General features: G+C 36.2%; 1 protein-coding gene across 9 annotated transcripts in view; it reads right to left on the reverse strand.

The window, feature by feature from the left end:
* REPS1 (RALBP1 associated Eps domain containing 1) overlaps positions 1-24,076 on the reverse strand; it is an 88,160-nt gene that overhangs the window by 7,098 nt on the left and 56,986 nt on the right. For 2 of the 9 annotated variants that reach the window (XM_023190961.2, XM_023190964.2), the window contains exons 9-17: positions 19,103-19,224; positions 15,602-15,682; positions 10,255-10,342; positions 9,421-9,522; positions 6,884-6,956; positions 5,190-5,308; positions 4,040-4,104; positions 2,105-2,290; positions 314-409 (exon numbers count right to left, since the gene is read on the reverse strand). In XM_023190961.2, coding sequence (XP_023046729.1) covers positions 314-409; positions 2,105-2,290; positions 4,040-4,104; positions 5,190-5,308; positions 6,884-6,956; positions 9,421-9,522; positions 10,255-10,342; positions 15,602-15,682; positions 19,103-19,224 — 932 coding nt within the window. The remainder of the gene's footprint in view (positions 1-313; positions 410-2,104; positions 2,291-4,039; positions 4,105-5,189; positions 5,309-6,883; positions 6,957-9,420; positions 9,523-10,254; positions 10,343-15,601; positions 15,683-19,102; positions 19,225-24,076) is intronic. The other 7 variants (XM_023190962.2, XM_023190963.3, XM_023190965.2 and 4 more) reach the window with 7 other exon arrangements.

Here is a 24,076-nt window from a genome sequence, read left to right on the forward strand (position 1 = left end):
CACTGCACTCCAGCCTGGGAAACAGAGCAAGACTCTGTCTCAAAAAAAAAAAAAAAACAAAGAAGTTCTACCTTATACAGTGGGAAGAATGTAATAACCACTTAAATTTTGAGAACCTGTGACACATATTTAACATAGATTATAGAATATCATCTCCATTAAATAAGCAGACTTTGTTCTGTGATAGACTGACTATACTACAGTTAAAGGTAGAGAAACAGGTTAGATGATTTCTGGTTGACCTTATTTCTAAAAATCATTTCACATAACTTATGATGTACAAAATTATTATTATAAAAGACATTTTGCATACCACATTGGTGGGAGCACTAGCAGCTGTCTTTTCTTCAGTTTTACTATCTGCTTTGGCAACTCGAAGAGAATTTGCAGGATCAGAAGCTTTTTCAGCCTAAAAATGAATATGTTTATCACTATTAATTATACATAACATGTAATTATGCATAAATATAGCATATGTAACAAATCAGAGTAAAATGTTAAATATTCAGACAACAAGAAAACTGAGATGATGTTAAGAAACTTGAAGGAACTTCATTAAATGAGATTTCTTTGCTACTGAAAGGCAGAGGGGAGAGCAGATAATAGATGTGTGAGGGAGAGAATGACTGGGTGAGGATGCAGGTAACAGATGTGCCAGGGAGAAGAGGATGGGGTGAAGATGCAGGTCATAGATGTGTGAGGGAGAGGACGGGGCGAGGATGCAGGTCATAGATGTGTGAGGGAGAGGAGGACGGGGTGAGGATGTAGGTAACAGATGTGTGAGGGAGAGGAGGACGGGGCAAGGATGCAGGTCATAGATGTGTGAGGGAGAGGAGGACGGGGCAAGGATGCAGCTATGTAATAGACGTGTGAGGGAGAGGAGGACAAGGTGAGGAGGCAGCTATGTAATAGATGTGTGAGGGAGAGGAGGACTGGGTTAGAATGCAGGTAATGGATGTGTGAGGGAGACAAGGACGGGGTGAGGATGCAGGTAATGTGTGAGGGAGAGGAGGACGGGGCGAGGATGCAGCTATGTAATAGATGTGTGAGGGAGAGGAGGACAGGGTGAGGATGCAGCTATGCAATAGATGTGTGAGGAAGGGGAGGACAGGGTTAGAATGCAGGTAATAGATGTGTGAGGGAGACGAGCACGGTGCGAGGATGCAGGTAATAGATGTGTGAGGGAGAGGACGGGGTGAGGATGCAGCTATGTAACAGATGTGTGAGGGAGAGGAGGACGGGGTGAGGATGCAGCCACTGCACTGAACCTCTAAGTGCTTAGTCTGGGAAGTCCTTGTGGTTGGGAGAGGGAGGCATCCACCCAGGGGAGTGAGTACGGTACCTTGTGCACACCTCTACATGCCCAATCTGACCCTCCTAGATGCAGCCCAGTCCCCTAATGGGCACAGCAGAAAGTCACAAGTTTGAAAAGGGAGCTAGTAGGAAATTTTCCATGGCCATGATCTATATGAAAGAGATTGCAGAATTCCTCTGGTCTTTCCAACTCCACATTTGTGGTCAGCAATTTATGTCAGAGATTCCTAGAGAAGTTCTTGCCATTGGAACTACAACAGAATGTCCTAGAACACTGAATATTAAATTTTGGTATCCTATAGTCTTTGCTTAGTTAAGGCAACTTAGTCTCATACAAATTGTAAATGCTTTAATTAGAAGTTGGCTGAAATTTGGTTATAGTTAAAGTTGTAATTAGATCTAAAAGTTACATCTAGTGAAGTTCCCTTGTGGAAAAGCTGTAATGAGTGGAGCTATGGTAACCATGGCCTTTTATCACATGGAAATCTTCACCAAATCACGCAGTCAGATGCTTACCATTAAGATGGAAACCCCCAAAGCAGTGTTTTAGCCACAGCCAGGTGGTGGTGTCTTTTCATGTGGTATCAATCCCCCACCCCCACCAGACTCTGATACGTAGTAAGCATTACACTGCAACCAGCAGATATTGGAGGCCAATAAAAAAGTTGAGAAGCACTGACCTAGGGCATGTTTTACTCACTGATGTCACCTCTAATATCTGCTCTGTTGACCCAACATGGTATGGGAAGTGACTGCCTGCAGAATATTAGCCAAGCCCTTGAAAACTGACCGGCAGGACTTCTGGATGTTTCTCGGCTTCATCATCTTGTTCTTCATTTACATTTGATGCAGCAAATACTTCAAATTGGCTGAAATCTGCAAAATTTGGTTGCTCTGGTATCTGCTGAGGTGAGGTACTAGTGTGAGTTATGAGGCCATCGGCATCCACTGGGCGATGCACAGCGGGACCAGGAGCCTATGCAATGGTTCAAAACAGAGGAACACACATTTTATCAGCCTGTCAGTGTCACAGAGTCATCTTCTTCTTCTTTGAAAATTTAGTATATAAAGATGCCCTGTTTTATTATCTGTAAGTTCAGAGAGGTGTATTACAGTAACATTTAGCTCTAAATACATGATTAAACCATAAGTGAAAAGCTAAGATACTAAAAGAAAATTAAGATAATAAACCTCCAATAAAAAGATATTTTTTTCAAAAACTATAGTGCAAAGAAAGTACACTGAAGGAGAGGGTAGGGCTGGCCCTACCCCCATTCTCCATTTGCACGTATTTTTTTCTTAACTGGGCTAATACACAATAGTTTGTTCCTTAAATAAGTTATTTTGTTTTTAATGTTTCACTATGTTTCTTAAAAAGGTTGCTCTTTTTAAAGTGTGAAGACCACTGCTCTAACTATTCTCCCAACATGTCAGGAACACTTCCCTTCAATCCATCTTCCACTCCTTTGCCAGACCAATGCTGCTCCATCTTCAGTCTAAAAATGTTTACTGAATATCTCCTTGTGAACAAAACAAATGAGGCCCGCTTATACCCTAATAAAGTCGCTTCTCAAGTAAGAAATAAATTAAAATAGAGTGTGAGATGTTTTATGACAAAGGAAGTAAAGGATACTAAAGAAAGACACCTGAAGTCTCTTCTCTTTAAAAATTCTTCATCTCTTCTAAGAAAAACTCTGTCCTTCTTACTATGATATGGGAGATGCTCTGCCTCCTCCCTACCTCTCTAGCGTCATTTCCCACCACTCCGCACATCTACTCCTGCTGTGCTGAACGAACTTGTTTTCCCCTGAGGAATGTGCCAGGCTTAACACACACCTCCATGGCTTGTGGATGTCATACCTTCGGTTTGGAATATCTTCTTTCCAATAAATTCCAATTTATCTTTTAAGTCCCTGCTAAGTCTCATTCCAACACTTTATGTATAATGTGATCCTTAACTTCAGCCACTAAGGCTGTCCCAAAGCATTTTATAAATGTCTACTACAACACTCTAATTTCGATGTGGAAGCGATGCAGAGGTCATTATACTTCCTTAACTCACGTAGTAAACACATCCAGAGAGATGCAGTGAGGTTATTTTGGGGTATCTTGTTTTGTTTTGAGACAGGGTCTCACTCTGTCACCCAGGCTGGAGTGCAGTGGTGCAATCACAGCTCACTGCAACCTTGACCTCTCAGGCTCAAGAGATCCTCCCACCTCAGCCTCCCAAGTAGTTGGAACTACAGGTGCACACCACCACACTCAGCTAATTTTTTTTTTGTTTTTAGAGACGGGGGGTCTCACTATGTTGCCCAGGCTGGTCTGGAACTCCTGGGCTTGAGAAACCCTACTGCCTTAGCCTCCCAAAGTGCTGCAATTACAAGTGTGAACCACTGCACCCAGCCCAGTCAAGTGATTTTGTGAGTCACTGCTACACCCAGGACAGTAATGGATCTCTCCTATCTCCCAATCCATTGTTGTTTCAACTAAACTCTTCTCTGTCAAGACATTATCATTTCACTTTTAAGGCTCTTTCAAAAAATAACTCAGATCATTCTTGAAATGTGTATCTTTCAAAATGAGATTTAGCCTCACTGAATTAAATGCTCTTTAAGGATGACCATCAGATCATTCCTGACCTTCCAAATAATTTGAGAACAGAATTAAATACCTAGCAGGAAAAGTGATCATGGGACGTTTAGTAATAAATACCTTGGAGAATTACCTGTGAGGGCTGTGGTCTTGGAGGCACTGCAGGAGGATGGGCAACAACTCCAGCCTGTTGTTGTCCTGCATGAATACAAAAGTGTTCTTTTTAGTAACTGTATAATCACTTTGTTAATAGAAGAAATAGGCTGAATGAATGTGACTACATGATAAAGATTTCCAAGAATGTTTGTTAAGCATTAGACGGCAGGTACTAACTTGTTACATGGTCTGTATGTAACCTAAAGACCAAATCTCACAGCCTTTCATCAGATGTCGCTTTGCTTCTTACCTCTATTACATGAAGCCCTCCTGGCATACTCCTGCCTATTTCCATAATAGTAAACAACCTTGATTTTCTTCTCATATCTCTGACTGCTGTTTAAGTATCAAATGAAAACTTCCAAATTTTCCCTTTCACTTAACACTTCACTTTTCCTCACCATTCTAAACTCAGTGACTAAAACATCACTTCTTCATCCTCTGCCCTAACTTTTCTATGTTAACCAAGGTAACAACAATACTGCCAGTTCTTCAAAAATTGAAAACCTGGGTAAGTTATGACTTTTCATCTTCATCAGCCAAATTGAAATCTATCAGTCCCCTCCAACTTGATATCACAACATTGTTCTTTTAAAATTTCCTGTGACATCTCTCAGGTTCCCATCTTCATCATTTGCACTCAAACACACTTTAAGTGGTCGTTAAGAAAAAAAAATTGCTTCTCATCTGCTATCTTTTTAACCCAAATTTTCCTTCGGATAATTTTTTTTTTTTTTTTGAGACAGGGTCTCATTCTGTCACCCAGGCTGCAGCGCAGTGAAATAATCTTGGCTTGCTGAAACCTCTGCTTCCCGGGTTCAAGGGATTCTCCCACCTCAGCCTCCCAAGTAGCTGGGACCACAGACATGCACCACCACTTCTGGCTAATTTTTGTGTTTTTAGTAGAGATGGGGTTTCACCATGTTGGTCAGGCTGGTCTCGAACTTGTGACCTCAAGTGATCTGCCTGCCTCTCAGAGTGCTGGGATTACAGGTGTGAACAACCACACCCGGCGAGACAAATATTTTTAAAAGACATGTTAATAGAAACAAAAATAAAATGTGTATGTGTGTTGGATTAACTTTAAAATTAAATGATAATGTATATTATGGTTCTCTAGCCCCTACCTGTGGTGACTGTAAAGGTCCGATTCATATCTAAAGACGATGATCTGGAATGAGAGGGCTGTGGCCTTGGAGGGGGAGGTGGTGGTGCAGTGTTATCAGGCGATGTTCCTGAATGAGATCTGCAAAATTCACCCCATCATAATTGGTCATACTACTGGTATCAGAGCTTTTTTCTTTTTAAACATTCAAACTTGACTAAGCAGCAAAGGATCTTATTAGCATGACATTTTCTCAACACTCAAGTATGTAAGTGTTAAAATAAATTAAGATAGCACTGTTTTTGATGTATCCTACACAACTGATTATTTTATGTGGCTAACCATTTTTTTAAATAAAGTTACTAAGCAAAATTTCAATTTTTTTTTTTTTTTGAGACAGTCTCACTCTGTTGTGCAGGCTGGAGTGCAGTGACACCATCTTGGCTCACTGCAATCTCCACTTCCTGGGTTCAAGCGATTCTCCTGCTTCAGCTCCCGAGTAGCTGGAATTACAGGTGCATGCTACCACGCCTGGTTAATTTTTGTATTTAGTAGAGATGGGGTTTCACCGTGTTGGCCAGGCTGGTCTCGAACTCCTGACTTCAGGTGATCCGCCCACCTCAGCCTCCCAAAGTGCTAGGATTACAGATGTGCCCAGTCTCAAAAATTTTGAAAAGAAATTTAGTTGTCAACATGATTTCATAATAGACTGCATACTTAGTGTGATGCTTTCCCATTCAATTAAAGGTAATAATAGTCTGAAAAAAAAAATTGTAAAAAGGAAAGTCTACTTTCAGATATGGTTAGCTTTCAATCTATTAAGGTCTGGATTTTGGTGAGCTGCAGTACCCTTTCATGTGTCCACACAGACCATCTCATTTTAGAGGTGACTATGCTCAAACTCAACTCGCCCTAGAGATTCACTTCTTTGCTACCAAAGTCTTTCATATTCTGAAAAGAGTCTCCAAGGACTCTGGTAATCTGATCTTCACATATGAGAATAAACAGCAGAGTAAAATCCAAGATGACTGAGAATGCTAAGAAACACAGGAAGAACTACATGAAGAATCAGAAAGGAAGACAAGCAGCCTTCTGACTCTAAGCTGTTTGGAGATTCTGCATCCTCGCTACACCAGGCATGCAGCAAAATGATACCTACCACGTGCAAAAAGTGAGGAGAGAAAGATGCTTCTGTCCCGCACACAGTTTTTAGTGGATGGTAAAGCCCTTGCAGACAAATCTCTAGCCATCCTCCACCCTATCCCACACCTTTCTCCACCCTATCCCACACCTTGCTTGTGCCTGAAAGGTTATATATAATGCAGAACTTCAGGGTGGGGAGGTGGCCCACCACTGGACTGTGCTTTTGGACGGTGTTTTGAAACACAGAATTCTTTTGGTACTTGCCATAAGGCTATACATGTATTACTTAACAGACTCTCACTGTTTAGGTACAAAAAGGACTTACAAAACTTCTATCGCCAAGAAGTTATCACCTCTTTTTAGAGCTTCCACAAAATACCATTTAGAAAGTCAGGGTTCTTTTTGTTTTTCTATTCAAGTGGAAAGGATCAAATTACTTGTCTTTTACATAAATCAAAAAGTAACCTATCAGCTTTCAGATAACAAAATCATTTGTGCTTGGTTCTAAATAGTTTTAAACATTAAAATGCAGCAAGATAGTTTAACATGCTTTTCATTGACAGAAATACTGACCTTTGACGAGTTACATTGCTCCCGATCTGTTCTGGGTCAGAAGTAAAAGAGTCTGAACTACTGTAACCATCTGCTGATAAATGGGATATGTCCTATTTAATAATAATCATTTCTTTACTTTTTGCTCTATCTACTCCAAACAAATATAAGTGATATGCTGTTTCAAGCCAGAGATAGTCAAAGATTGGCTAATAGGCTAACAGTTCATCCTGGTGTTATTAACTGTAAAAAATTAACTACAAATCAAATAAATCATGGCATATTTACACAGTAGACAAAGCAAGTTATAGTCTAGAAAAAATAATGAATACTTAATGATGCAGAAATATTCAAAATAAGTCACAGAACAGTACATATACAATGTGGCCCTCCAAATCTGTGGTTCTGTATCTGTAGGTCCAACAGCTGAGGATTCAACAAACCGCAAACAGAAAATATTAGAAAATAAAGTAACAATACAACAATAAAAAAAAACACAAATAAAAAACCATACAGCATGACCACTTTTTTTTTTAAATATAGTTCGTGTGAGTGTGTGCGCGCATATATAAATATATATATATTTTTTTTTTTTGGTAGAAATAAGGTCTTGCTATATTGTCCAGTCTGGTCTCTAACTCCTGGGTTTAAGCAATCCTCCTGCCTTGATTTCCCAAAGAGCTGGGATTACAGGTGTGAGCCACTGTGCCTGGCCCAATAAAACAACTATTTACATTGTATTAAGTATTATAAGTAATCTAGAGATGATTTAAAGTATACAGGAGGATATGCATAGGTTACATGCAAATACTACACCATTCCACATATCAGAGAGCTGAAAATTCACAGGTTTTGGTACCCATGGGGGTCCTGGAACCAATTCCCTAAACATATTGAGGGATGACTGTATTATAATTTCACTTTAGATACAAACATAACTTACATATGTGCAGAATGAGAACTAAAGTTGACAATGAATCTGTTAATCATGGACATTGGTGGACTAGTGAGAATATGATTAATTATTTCATTTTTATCTATTACATTTCTACAATACATATGTCACTTCTGTAATGGACAAAAAGGTCACTCTTAAAGAACAAATTAGAAACTTTTAAATAAAGTAATTTTAAAATTGTTAATGTGAAAATTAAAAATTTGACATGGGAATAAAATGTGCTTACAGAAGAGAATCCCAGAAATAGACTAAGAGTTGTGACAGAAAAAAGAAATTTTAAGATAGCAACTCTAGAGACAATCTGAAGGAATATTACTATATACGTTCAAGAGTCATAAGCTGAAGGCACTGGTTAATTTAGTTGTATTTCAAAATGTATCTCCTCCTTCCTTTTTCTTGTAAATCACAGAATCATCTAGTTGGTACAAGAATGACATTAAAATGAACATATTTCCATCTGGATATTTTAACAGGCACCTCAAGTTTAACACACATGAAACTGAACTTGATTCTTTCCCTACAAACCTACTGCTATCAGTTTTCTTCATTTCCCTGTTGTCCAGGCCAAAAACCCTGGAACCATCCTTGACTCCTTTCTCTCTTACATCCTATACCACACAGGTAAAAGCAACTCTTGAGGTCTTTTCCTCCACAATGTACACAATAGCCAGAGTCCAGCCACTTCATATCACTTCCACTGCTTGCACCCTAGACACCAAGCTGTCACCATCTTCTCTTGCCTGATTACCCCTGTCTCCTAAATTGTGTACTGTTTTGTCTCACCTTCTTCTGGCCTATTATCATTAGGACAGCCAGGGTGACCCAGTTAAAAAGGAGGCTCAGATCACATCACTCCTCCATTCAAACCTTCAACTGGCTTTTCATCTCACTAAGTCAAAGAAAATCTGACACTGCCTCCTGTTACTGTCCTACCACTTTCCCTGTCAAATTTGCTAACTAATTCTATTCCAGGTATTTGCTTGCTATTCTAGAAGCAGGTCCTGCCTTAGGGCTCTACATTTGCTGTTTGTTGGGCCTTAATTTTCCTTCTGGATTTGTACAGCTTAATTTATCTCCTTCAAGTTTTCACTCAAATGACATTTTTTTTGGTAAAGTCTTCCTTGACCATCCTATTTAAAATGGCACTCTCTCCACCCTCTCCCAGCTTTATTTTTATCCACAGTATTAGTTACTTTCTAATATAAGAGTTACTTTTTATCCCCCCTTTATCTCCCTTACAGAATGTAAACTCTATAGCAGCAAAGACTTTTTTTACTGTTCAATCCCCAGTGCCTAGAACAGATCCTGGCATACTGTATCCAATTAACACTGGCTGAATGAACGTATACACAATTTCTTGTGTGACAGAAAAGGAAGGAACTACTGGGAAAGAGCCATAAGACCAAACCTGGCTACACAGAGAGGGATGGCAAAACAGGAGGCCTGCATTGAAGCAGGAGTCAATGGGCAACCATTTATTCACAGACAGGGCAAAGTGTTATCTAGTGAAGACAGTATTAAATGGGTACACATCTGAAATAGTGAGACTCTAAATCCAGACTTAGTAAACTTCAAATGGAAGATGTAATACTTCACTTACCTACAGTATTACCAGAAGCAAATTTCACTGATGAATTTATCTTATTTTCTTCTGAAAGGTCAGATGGTTTCACAAGTAATGGGCTAGTGGGATTTGTATGATCTATGAATTAATAGGTAAAAATACAAGATATAGGTATTTGAACTGATAAACTCATAAAGCTCAGAGTGTAAGACTTCATTTAAATATCCAAAGAAGTGGCAGGTAAAAACATAAAATGTAAGACAGAATAGTATTTTTAATAAAAACAAATGTAAAACTATATATTTAGAATTTTATTTTCTGTCATAATAGAAGATAGTTTATAATGAAAAAGTTTATTTGCATGTTCACACTTAATTTTATTCCTGTAGCACACTTAAACAAAACACTACATAAATAAGCTGTAAAGTAAGTTAATTTATAACGCTGATTTATAAAAAAAAAAAAAATCTACCTTTGAGAAACCCTGAAACATTTAGTCTAAAATGAGACATTCCAAGAGTTCAAGTAAAACATACCATTTCCAAGCCAAAATTTATTTTAACATATATCTCTTCAGTTAAAGTTTTAACATATTTTAAACGTAAATTTACAAGGGTGACCATAAAAACCCACAGGGTATTAGAAATGTCACATTTTCGTATGTCCTTATTTTAAAACTCTATAATTTAAAATAAACTCCTTTTAAAAACTGCAACATAAATAAATATGCATGAACACACACATAATTACAGAAAGTACTAGCTTAAAAAATAAGCAACGATGAAAGAAAATTGAACCTTGACAGAACAATTACTTACGTATTTTAGTTTGATGCAAAACTAAAATACAAACCAGCAACAGCTTCCTTACCACTGCCAGTTCTTTTAAGTTCCATTTCCTGCATGTGGATTTTGCTTGGAGTCATACGAATGGGAACTGGATGAACAATAGCAGTATCCTAGAGACAAATGGGAGGAAATACAGAATTTGTATTAAAATGTCAAGCTAATGCCATGCAATAAAACTAATAAAACTGTAAAAACCAGTGGATAGGCTTTCCCATTTACACTAAGGCAGGCATGAAAATAAGCTTTTTAAGTTAAAAGCTCTAGAATTCTATCTAAAAATCAAGCTCACTATATATGCCTAATATCTGCTAATTAAAAAAAAAAAACTTTTTAAGTGGAATGATTAAAGATTTACGTGAAAGCTGGGCACAGAGGCTCACACCTGTAATGCCAGCACTTTGGGAGGCCAAGGCAGGAGAATCACTTGAGCCCAGAGAACAGCCTAAGCAACACAGTGAAACACTGTCTCTTCAAAAAATATAAACATTATCTGGGCATGGCCCATGACTTATAGTCCCAGCTACTCAGGATGCTTAGGTAGGAGGTTCCTTTTTTTTTTGAGATGGAGTCTTGCTCTGTGGCCCAAGCTGGAGTGCAGTGGCGCAATCTTGGCTCACTGCGTTTCCGCCTCCCAGGTCCAAGCGATTCTCCTGCCAAGTAGCTGGGATTATAGGCACCTGCCACCACACCCAGCTAATTTTTGTATTTTTTGTAGAAACGGGGTTTCACCATGCTGGCCAGGCTGGTCTCAAACTCTTGACCTCGTGATCTGCCTGCCTCGGCCTACAAAAGTGCTGGGATTACAGGCTTGAGTCACTGTGCCCGGCCAGGTAGGAGAATCCTTGAGCCTGGGAAGTGGAACCTGCAGTGAGCTGTGATCATGCCATCTCACTCCACCCTAGGTGAGAGCTAGACCCCATCTCAAAAAGTGTGTGTGTGTGTGTGTGTGTGTGTAAGATGTACATTTAAAGCATGCTCTTATAAAAACATAGTTCAAGACAATATTAAAAAGTGAGGAATGATCTCATAAAATTATGCAAATGAGTCTTGAGGTTAAAATAAACTATTTCATGAGAATCCAAGAACTAGATAACAGACTGAAAATTCATTTTCAGTAAACTGCTCAAGAAAATTTGATACTTTTTTAAACCTATGAAACAAAGTTACTGAAATGCCTATGACATTGCAATAGCAGGCACAATACATACTTCCTACAGATTAATTCGAAGTGTTTAAATTTGATTGTCTCAAAATTTAGCACAAAACTGCCACAAAGGAATCCATTTTTTTAAAGAGAAACAAGACTCCCATTCTAACAAGGTAATACTTTTCTTAAACCTTTCTCATTACTGTAATACAACTGATATTTCTAAACTAGACTAGACTAGAGTCTAGTCCAGTTAGAGGACTAAAGGAATTGATATAAAGACTTCTGATTAGAATGAAAGCACAAAAGAAAGGGTGAGAGAATGAAGACAATGGTAGCCTCTCAGAAAAAGAAGGAAAAGAGAGGCATACCTGGGACACAGATAGGCCTCATCTTGGGGACTGAGACTCCCAGGGCAGAAACCAGAACCAGATCAAGTACCCAGCTTAACAGCAATAGACCAGCTGAGATATAACACCAAGGGGGCTCAGCTCCTCCTATGAGGGGTCAGTTCACACTCTGTATGTGCGGCTGCTAAAGACTGAATTTGAGATCCTAAATTTTTAGTATCTAGGAATGAATTAAGTTTATAATTTAGTGTGGAGGATAATGGCCTTTCAGTTTAAGTTGGAAACTGTTTTGGTAAGACAGTACTGTGCTAACACCAAGCCCCTGCTAGAGAAGGCAAAGCTCAGCACACCCTCTCTTATCTGACATATCTCCTTGGCTTATGCTCATCTCTGAATTCCAACAACTGATAACAAATTCTTTACATCTATTACACTATCAAATTCATTCAAAGTAATTTCTTGCCCCTACACCAGGGAGAATCTCGACAGGGTTCATGTACTTAACCAATCAACCTAACACTTGCCCTACAACTAAAAAATTATAGTTACAAATAATATTAACATTATAGATGGATGAAAGTTTAGATTTGTCATATAATAATGAGTCATTCTCAGGAAAGTATTTATAAAAATACCTTTAAGATATTAAGTTATATTTTGGTTATAAAAACATGGCTTTAGGAGCAACTCTACTATTTTCTTAATTTACATTTAATACCAGAAATAACTGTTATGAAAATCAGAATTTACCTTTATAAGGCAAGATTAAAGGAGAAAAAAATGATAGTTCATGAGAAAATAAGTTCTTATTCCAAACAGAAAGCAAATTAGAAATTTAAAAAAAGAAAAACTTCTTAAATGCTTTAATTCATAACATTCATCTAAATCTATATTCAACGTATGTGTATGTGTATATAAAATCAGATTTATAAAGCTTGGAACAGCTGGGAATGTTAACTAGCATTTTCATATATTTGCAGTGCAATCAATCACAGCAAAGACTAATTAATGCATTACATTTCTCATCCGCCTACAATTTTCCTAGTGTTTTCATTCATGTATATCCTAGCAGAAGCAGATTCTACCAAAGGCTTTTAACTGACAAGCAGTTCAACAAAAGAGATCAAGTTTCTGGAAACAAGACCATCAGAATCTCAATTTCACCAGAACTATGAAAGCTTAATAACTAATCATCTGGTTTGCAAATGGGGTCACTGCACTGTGTAGTGGTTGTCTCTAAATGCTACAGACCAGTCTGGAAATTTGTACAGACTTTTACTGAGCAAATGGCTAATTATTATAATTTAGTTTCTTTTTAATAGTCCATTAAATATTTCCAATACTGTAAGAAATGTTAAATTCACATTAGAAGTGTAAGTTTTTTTTCCCCTTAGGTGATTCCCTTCTAATCTGAATGTGCCTTATTTACTTACTTATAATCCTTATTTATACAAAGCCTTGCAAAGGATCATGTGGGATTGTGGCTACAGGCTGTAGTGGGTCTGTAGATGGGTAATACTTCAGGTAAGTATTAAATGAAGGTTAACAAACTTAGACACTGTAGGACACAACTAACAGAAAGTAGGCTACTCCTCTAATTGCAAATTTAAAGTAAGAATACTGGTTGGGAAACAAAGATCAGATTTAAGTTTGCCACCATAAAATAAATAAGATATTTCTAGGTATTAGATTATAAATATGAGTATTTAAGAATGACAATTTTTTAAAATCAAATTCAGAGGTCTAAATTCAAGTTTAAAATGCAAATTAATCACTCTATTTTCCGAGAGCCTCCTGACACATTAGAGATAACAAAGGAAAGTAGTGAGTCACATAATTTTAGACACTAGAGTTGCAAATTTGAGTATTATTTCCAAGAAGTGTGAAGAACATCACTGCTATTCAACCAACTATTTCTCTACATTTCCTGTCAGTCATAGGTCAATTTACTTTGTTTCTGAGTTCTAGATTTTTATACATAATGTTCTTGCCTGGCCTGACAAAGAATCATAATACTATGTGTGATTGTCGTCACTGTTTTTTAAGGGTTACAGAATATAACAGTTTCTTTATTGCTATATCAAACCTTCCTTCCCATATAGAGTACTTTCATTAAGTACTTTCATATTAGCTTAACTGTACAATAATGAGACAGGAATAATATAGAGAAGCAAAACTTAAAGCTTAAAGGTAAAACTTTAAACTTTAAAAGAAAACATAAAGGTAAAACTTTTAATTTACAGAACTTGTCAATTCAGCCAATAAGCAGCAAAGTTTTCAAGCATTGCCTTGTATTTCTCCTTCATTTTTCAGAGACTAAAACAAAAAATAAATGCCTTAAATGTAGCAAGAAATGAGAAGCAAAAGGCAGAGATAATCTACATATCAACTGGTCCTTGAATACTTAATAGACTATAAAATAAACATTTAAAAAACATACATTATGTTTGAATTCAACAAATAGAACAGCAGCCTCTAGATTTCATATAAATTCTTTAAAATGATAAAACACATCAGGCCAGGCGTGGTGGCTCAAGCCTGTAATCCTAGCACTTGGGGAGGCCGAGGTGGGTGGATCATTGGAGGTCAGAAGTTCAAGATCAGCCTGGCCAACATGGTGAAACCCCGCCTCTACTAAAATATATATAGACACGCACACATACACACACACACAAAATTAGCCAGGCGTAGTGGTGGACACCTGTAGTCTCAGCTACTCGGGAGGCTAAGGTAGGAGAATCAGTTGAACCCAGGAGGCAGAGGCTGCAGTGAGCTGAGATCACACCACTGCACTCCAGCCTGGGCGACAGAGCGAGACTCCATCTCAAAAAAACAAAAAACAAACCACATCAAAGGACCATTAACTGCTAAAGGTATACTTTATCTTTAAATGCCACTTCTTCAAAATCTCTTTAGATGACAAGACCATTTTTACATTTAATTAATAAATGCTGGCTGTCTTTGATCAGATCATCTAAAAAGAATGTCTTATGTCATTTTCCCCATATCTTTCTACTCAGCTCATTTTTAAAATCTTGCCTTTACACACTTCTTCACTTCCTGCTTACTCCCTCTTTTCTTTTTGGAAAGTGCTTATTAGCACGTCCTTGTCTTAAAAAAAAAAAAAAAAATATATATATATATATATATAAATAAAGAGAGAGAAAGAAAAAGCAGAGAAGTGAACAGGGAGAAGAACAATTAACAGCTAAGGTTTTCAAAAAACCCAAGGGACAGGTGAAGCATATATTAAATTAACTCTGTGGGGATAGAACTTATTTTTTAAATCAGGATGTGAACTTTGTAGCATTTTCAAAGCAACACAGTAAGCCACAAGAAGACAAGACAGAGGCTCCTTTGCATAAGGGGAATATTTGACCAACATCTGTATTGCTGAACTTGATTCTCTCTAACAGGACTCAACATATTAATTAAATAAAAGCCATGTCATTTGGCGTGTCAAAATAAAAGATGACATTGCATAGTTACATATGTAGTACATATTACATGATGTGTAAGCATACAAATACTATTTACATAAAGTGTCACTACACTGAAATAAACAGTATGTATATAAAATATACACTTAATTAGCAAATGATAAGGGTAACCAAACAGATTGTCACAAAAAATGCTTCTCTAGACACATGTACCAGATTTTAAAAACGTAGTTTTCTCTCAACGAAATAACTAGAAAAAAGGAATGGCAAAAAATGTCTTTCCCACCATTAAGCACACAAAAACTGAAAAGCCTGCCGCCACTTCCTTCTAAGCACTCCACTGAATCATGCATATCAGCTAAAAACGATAATGAATGGAAATTTGGGTTAATAAAATTAATCTCAAACAAGCAAGCTAAGTGATTGACTTACAGGATCAGCTGGTGCAATGTTAGAATCAAATTGGGTCAGAGTTTGTGAGCTTGAAGAGCGTTCACTAAATGTCTCCCACTGCTGAATAGACAGAGGAGAGACAAGTCAGCATGATGAGAAAGATGGAGTAAAAGATCACTGGAGAAGATTTAGCAAAGTAATTCAGAGGTTGCACTGCAAGTTGTGTTTCATAGGTTTAACAAAATTAAGTAATTTCTATTTTTCCATCAACATTTTGTATTTATTCTGGGTCATCTCGTAAGGTGAGGAGCTTCACAATCAGAAGTATAGTAATGATTTATTGCAATCTCTATGGAAGAGATTTAAAGCCTTACAGAATTAAAATAAAACACAATACAGGAACAAAGTCTAAGTGATATAAATGTCCACCAAGTAAAAATACTGAAGAGGAATGTCTTGACTAAAGAAAGAATAACATCAAATCCCTCTTTGAACATGTTAATGTACTGATTTTGTGATCCTAAAGAATCAAAGTTTTGTTCAAAACAAAGCAAGTCAGTGCGACTTGCCAGTGCGACCCCTGAAAGATGATTCTATTATGTACGTGCACATATTTGACACATATGTATAGATATTTACTAAAATATGATTGATATAAAATGCAAAGAATTCTGGAATTAATATATGTAGAGCTTATGTCAATCTGTAGCAAGTCAACCCCTGCAATCAGCACTACAAACAGGGCCATGCCAGATCACAAGACAGAACTGCCAATCAGGCACCCCCGCTTCCCCACTCCCTACCCCATGCTAGAAAAATCAGGATGCGGCCACAATGAGAGCAAATCAAGCATCTGAGCATGAGTTATATACAAAAGATGTACTTTGATATGAAATACTACTCTTCTAAAAGAGGTACACAAAAAAATATCATACCTCTTAAAACAGGTGGAGTGATAAGTCAATATTAATTATAGTAAATTCCATTTGTTTTGGAGATCTTAGTAATAAAATGGTATAGAATTTTTACATCAAAATTGTATTAAAATTATCATTTAAATCTGATTCTTAAGAATTATCAGTTATCCTCTAAAGAGGAAAAACATCTACACACACACAATGTATACACACAAATATTTACACAAAAGACAAAACTACCCCATAAACCAAAACCCTCTTTGGGAAAATATACATTTTTATGCTTCAAAGTTCAACTTACTATTTACAATAGTGATATTTAAGTTGAGAAGATATATAAAAATTAAATATCAGCAAATGAGCACGCTGGTGAAAATTACCTACAAATATGGCTAATACAATAATTCCACGACTTTTCTTACAGATTAGTTTTCATATGAAAATTAAGATATTCTGAGAAATACTGATCCATTCAAAGTATTTCATGAATTAAAAATCCCACAATAATTGCTTTTATCATGTGGCATCATTTCAGGAAAGTTACTTGTCAATATCTGTTAATATAATTAGTTTTTTCCTCAGTAATTATTGTTACAGGGACGCAGAAGGAAGTTTTAAAATCCTAATTATCTAACTGTGGAGAAAAGTTTACAGAAGATTTTTCACTTGTGTACCTCATTTGGGTGGCATGAAGTTGAACTTAGTTTCACAAGACTCCATGTAAGCTACCTGGAGGACAAAGGGACACTCTTATCATCTTCATACTTAATTTTTAAGGGCTCACAGCTGTGGAACCAGGCTACTGGAATCCCAGTTAGGCTGTGCAAACTTGGGCAAGTTACATAACTTCTGTACTTCAGTTTCTCTATCTGTAACATAATATCTACCTCATAAGATTGTTTAGAGAACTAAAGGAGTTAATATACATAAAGAGTTTGTTTTGTATTGTTTTAAAAACAGAACTGACATATCAAAAGTGCTCCATAAAGGTTACAGATTATCTGTCATCTCCTATACTGTCTCATCCGTAACCACAGATGCTAAATAAATCTGTGTTGAAAGATTACTAGTGCTTTGTGGAAGACAATTAAAATGTAATCTAAATTCCATATCCTAACTAGATATTTTTAGAAATATCATTAAATGTCTCAAAATCAATGTTTTATTAACATTTTGATTTTTCACATATAGAAAAAAAATTATGACCTCATTACCAAATACTATAAATAAAACTTGATGGGAATATTTCAGTAGGGAAAAATGCAACTTTTACTATCTGAATTTAGAAGGGACTTCCATCTCTAGTCTCTAATGATCACATATGATTTTATTTAGAATGAACATGGGCTTTAGATTTGAGATGCTTTAGAAAGAATCGTTTTTATTTACAAACTGATACCAATGGAATAAAAATATTCTTTTAATATATTGGTTTTTAAAAAATGACACAAAATGAATAGACGCAGCAAAAACAGTAGTGTCTCAACAACAATTACCTTACTTTTCATAAACCCTCTATATTAGCAAATTCTTTCAAGGTTTATTCCCTTCATCTAGAAAAGCACTTGTATTAATGGTTTTGCATCCAATGCTAAGATGGATGGTGTGATGTTATAATGTCTCAGACACAAGTATCTTGGCTGCGATTATGTCATAGAGCAGGAAGTAGTATAAAACCACAGTTACTTCTGTTTTCCAACTGTCCAAAATTATTAATATCTAGCATGCTCTTCAATCCAGCATTTTTCTGGCTTTAAAGGGCATGGAAAGGACAGAAGCTTAGAACTTCTTCCTGAAAGTGAACAAACTTTTATATATTTACATTTTTAGCATTTCCTACATGCTACAAAAAGAAAAAAAAAATAAGAAAAAAAATGTAACTTGTTCACAAAGAAAACTGCTCTAATAGGGGCCTAAGCAGGTGTTTTAGGGGAGGCAGGGCCTCAGGTCCTCTTCCCTTATTCTTATCAGTGGCCCTTTTGATGTTTTAGATAATGTAGTTTCAAAGACATTGAGAAACAGTGCATTTGTCCCAAATTCCATTTTGCACACTGTGCTTGGTCATATATGACACATCTTTAACGCATTCAATATGGCTAAACATTCTGTACTGAATAAAACTAATTGTACAGAGTTTTGGGGTTGTAAAACATACTTTCTTCACATGGAAACTGAATCAGTCACTTCTCTTATCACTTCCAATGCTAAGATCCCAAATGTATTATTACATACTTTGTTTACAGGACTGAGAAGGCAGTGTGACACGGTGGATGTGGCAGTTGATTAGGGATCAAAGGACTTATGTTCAAATCCTAGCTCTTGTCCCTCACTGGATATGAGATCTTGGCCAAGTCATTTACCTTTTGATGGTTAAACTTTCTAAATCTGCCTCTCTAAACTCACAAGGTATTAATGGGGATAAGTGGTGGAAATCAAATGACAGAATATATACTTTGAAAACCTCGAAAAAGTCACATAATTACAAACATTTATCATAGTATATCTGATATATTCTCTCAATTATGCATGCATGCTGGAAGAGACAGATTGAAATTACCCTCTTTGGAACATCTTACCTTAAAAGAGTTAACTTTTAACGAAAGAAAAGGAAAGCTTTGCTAACCTCACTGCTCTGATTCAGCTCAGGCCATGTCTGGTTTAGTGACGGCATTGATGGTGACTTGCTTGGAGGAGCTTCAGCAGGAGAGCCTGAATAACCTACCTCACCTGGCTGATCCCCAACATCTGCAATTTAAAAATAGAGAAATTCTCTATAAAGACTACACTGTAGTTTATTTTAGGCATATTTACTTATTTAAAAAAAGCTAACAGATGATTTTTACAAGTAGTAATATATAATGTAAATCTCCTTTCCTCATGTTCTCAGAGAGAGCATTTTAACAGACATTACTTATTCCTGCTACTTATGGTCTACCCAAAACCACAGTTTTTCATGAAAATAAAATCTAGTTAGGAATAAAAAGAAGGTTATTATATAGTAATACTGCAATAGGTCACATGCTTTAAAATCATTTTCTGGTAATAGAAATAGATTTATACCAGTTTCCCAAAGTGTATTCTATTCCATGGAATACTAATCAGTAAGGTGGCTTTGAAAAATTAGGTTTTCTGCTCAAGTAAGTTTGGGGAAACAATAATTCTTTGTTGGAGCATCCGTATGCACATTTGTATATTAAGACTTGTGATGTCTCAAAGTAAATAAGCTTTATTTAAATCAATTTTTTTTTCCAGACACACATCCTTTTCATCAAATAAAATCCTTCAGTATTCCCTTGGAATATACTTTGGGAACTGCTGACGTATACTAATTCACTCACATATCCTCTACTAATCTCCCTTGTTAACAAAAAACAGCATATACTTGCAAGGCACACAGCAAAAGAAGCGAGTCCCCAGCCACGGGAAAAAAGCAAAGTCAATAAGGCCCGTATGAAACTTAACTTTTATCTAAGCTCACTGGCACTTACAGACTTAACTGAGGTAGTTACAAATCCATTATACTATTTCAAAACAGTTTTTAAAGTATTTTGAGGTATCATATTCTACTTTAAAGCATAGTTAACCTTAATTTAAAATAACTCTAAATTATGTTTAAAAACAGAAGGAATTTCAAAGTTCACTAAACTCTCATTCCAATTCTTCCAAGCTGGCTTTGAATATAACCCCAGTCAACAGGGAGTAACTAATCGGTTTAGAACTCATATCAAAAATATCATTTCAATATCATTGTGTCTGACCATAGGCAAGTTGCATAGGCAAACAGCACCTGAGTTTCTCCATCAGAAAGACAGCTGCCATTAAACGTTAGCACTATACTTCAGATTTCTAAATAGACAGCCATATAATACAACCTAGCAATGTATAGCTTTTAACTTTTCAATCTATTCATTAGTAAATCTTTTAAGTCTTAGTGCCTAACATAGGACCTAATACATACGGGCATCAGGTGTTTTCTGAATCAGTTTCCTTGTGTAATCTTTTTTATTTAACTCCATTCTCCTTTACTGTCATGTTCCTAGGACCACAATTAAGTACTGATAGCTGAAAAGTTCTCCAAATGTCCCTTCTGCTATTGTTACATGCCTCCCTCAAAATATTTCCTTTTTACTTACCCAGACGTTATAACTTTATAATTATACTACATTGCAAGTTCTAATCTGCAGTTCATAATTGTACTCTGATTAATTTTTGTTTTCTAAGATCAGAAATTATTTCTTTCTTGAGTCCTATATCTTCTCAATAGAAGTGTCTGGGTAGCATAGAGGTAGGAAGACTTCAGATATTATTCTATGAAGACCTCAAGTCAAAGTTCTTAGAGAAGAACTTATGAAAAAATTATTTAGGATAAACAGTAGTAGAAAATTCCTCACTGGATAGTTTTCAGTGGGAAAAAAACATTATAAACCTTTATCCCCAGTGATAACAAAGGGAAAGGGGAACAGTAGCTATAAATTTGACAATTTACTGAAAGTGAAAGTCTACTAGGAGAATAATAAAGAAGTATCTTTAAGGGATTCCCCAAAGCAGGTAAGTACTGAAGAAAATAAATAGAATTAAAACAGTATTAACTGCAGAATGACTAATTTTTGAAAGAATTTATTTAAAGCAAGACTCTATTACTTTAGTTTTAAATATCAATCTTAGGGCAATCTGGAAGTCCTGGTTCGGCTTTCAAGACCACAGTTCTCATGATTTCTTCTACTGACAAATTTTGGGCCAGGCTGTACCATACTCCCACCTCAGGGCAGTTAGGATTTGGGACAGATTCTGGAAATATTTCTGGTTCACTGGTACAAAGCTGCAGTGGGTCTAGTTGCTTGAGGCTGTGAAGTGAAATGCCAGTCACCCAAACAATTATACTTTACAGCCATTTCAATAGAGTTATTTTCCTAGAGTTGTAGTCCTCAAACTGTGGACCACAGACTCCTTTCTAAGAGTCCCTCCCCAAGACTCTTTTAGAGATCTGAAAGGTGAAAATTATTCATGTAATAATGCTTTTCCCATGTTGACATTTGCACTGAATCAAGGCAGTGGCAACAAAATATAGTCATTGTACTCTTCACTTACAGTTATTGTATTCCTTACCCCCCACATACATAAGCATTAAATTTAAATAAACGAAAATATGTATGCTGATCTCACTTATGAATGTTCATGAAGCAGTACAAATTAATTTTATTAAATCTCAGCCCTAAAAACACATCTTCCTCTATGTGTCAAAATGGGAAATATATACACACAACACTTCTGCTGCATATGAATAAGTACGATGGTTATCTCATAGAAAAGTACTTGTATGATTCAGTTGTAAGCTGAACAAGCCACTTTTTTCATGGAACACCATTTTTCTTGAAAGAACAGCTGATAATCTATAATAATTCAGACTTGGTTATCGAGCAGGCATTTTCTCAAAAATGAACGAAGTGAGCTTGTCATTTCAAGGAAAGCAATGTTTTCAGTATTTGTTTCCAATGGTTACTAATGACGATGCTGAAGGTTTCAAGGGAAAACCCAAATTTTGGAAAATGTATATCCATGTCCATAATCTCAAGAGCTTCCAGCACTTACAGGCTTCTTTGATAAGATAGGTTGTGAAATCAGCAAATACACTTTTTAAATATTTTATAATGAAAGATGTCAACATCTGAAAGATGTAACTCAATGATCTGATATTTTACAAATATCCAATGAATTATGGTATAAAAAATGCATTAAAGTGGCTTCAGCTTCCACACTGCAAGTAACCTTTAAGAAATTATCATTTGTGCTTTGATGTGGTACCAAACAATAATTATGTTATCTGAGAAAGCCATGAAATAGTGCTTCCTTTTATTGTGTGAGGCTAGATTTAACTTGGAAACTTTTTTCTCCATAAGGCCAGATAGTAACTATTTTAGGTTTTGTGGCTATAAGGTATCTGTTGCAACAATTCAACTCCACCATTACAGTGCAAAGGCAGTCCTAGACAATTCATAAATAAACGATGCGCACTGCTGTGTTCTAATACAATTTTTATGGACACTGAAATTTGAATTTCATACAATTTTTAATGTGTAATAAAATATTATTCTTCTTTTGATTTCTTTTCAACAATTAAAAAGAAAAAATTTTCTTGGCTTGTGGGCTAGTCAAAAATGGACAGTAGGCTGGATCTATCTCACAGGGCTTAGTTTTTACACCCCTGGTATACCTCAAACAAAACAACATATCCAACAGACAATGCGGAAGCAAATATGACAATTCCGTTGTCTTCTATCAAGACAGATGTAAAAGACATTCGCAAAAATGTAAAATAATGCCGCCCCTTTTATAATTTTTTCTTTAATTTTGGAGCATACGGTTATTTTCCTAAAAATATTTATGCCAATAGGTAATGGATTATTGCTTTTTTACATAAAGTAAAAACAAAAATTAATCAGTTTTAATTTCTAATAATATAAGTATTTGATAGATCTAACCCATGTAAACGAAGACTCTTGGGGTCCACAAATTTTAAGAACGCCTAAAGGGGTCTAAAGATTTAAAAGTTTGTTCCACATTGAAATAAACGACGACGACAACAACAACAAAAACCAACCAAACAAAAAAAGATTTAGAAGTTTGAAAAACTGCTGTCCTAGAAAATCCAAAAATTGTTTCTGGGATAAATTAGCAAAATTACGCATTGCTTCTCTCCTATGTTCTAGAAACCAAGAGTCAGTCTATGGACAACCATTTGGTCTAGAAATAAACTGTACCTCCTTCAACTTTGCTCCATATAAGTACTCCGACAAAGAGCTTCCTGCCCACCCACAAATGTTAGTCTTTAAGACTGTATTTTTCCGGAGGCAGGGGTGTAGTTTTACTCTTACCTGATGCAGTGTTCCAACCTAGCCTCCTGCTGGAACACTGTGTCAACCCTGCCTCCCTCCTGTGGGTTCTGCTCTGCCCCTGACATCATCAGAGCATCAGGGCTGAAAAAGAAGAGCACGAGCCTAAATTATTCGTTAAAGTTAACCCCAAAAGGGCTGTTATGCAAAAAGTATTTCCACGTATAAAAGTGTGCCTGAAAGAGACAACCCATATGATCACACTGACCTACGGTTTATTCTACATTTATTCTAAGTTTGCAAACACTGGAAGAAGTTTCACCTCTCTATCCTTTCAAAGAATCTGGAAAGTTTCCAGATTCAATTCACTACAGTCTACCTGCTAAACAACCTCTTTCTCAGAGCTTTGGTTTTATTCTAGTTTTGTAACCTACACATCCTAAATTTCTCTTATATTCTTAGTATTATACTTGATATACTAAAAAATTGTCTCAAAAGTGCTGGCTGTTATTAATCTTACAGAAATATATATACTCCCTCAAAGTCTTACAGTTTAAAACTTACTTTGCTTTCAAGCAGCAAACAAATCTAGGAATTTATTCAGTAACGAATGCTCAATGTTCCAACCTCATTTAATAATTTCATCAAGGCAGAAATAACTTTTATTTGAAGACTATTATTCTTGTAAGAAAAAAATATGTAAAATGAAAAACAATCAAGTGTTCATGACTTTTAAGTCTTCAAGGAAAACTACAAATGGTAACTTT

The sequence above is a fragment of the Piliocolobus tephrosceles genome, chromosome 5 (assembly GCF_002776525.5).
Source record: "Piliocolobus tephrosceles isolate RC106 chromosome 5, ASM277652v3, whole genome shotgun sequence".
In the NCBI taxonomy this organism is placed as follows: Eukaryota; Metazoa; Chordata; class Mammalia; order Primates; family Cercopithecidae; genus Piliocolobus; species Piliocolobus tephrosceles.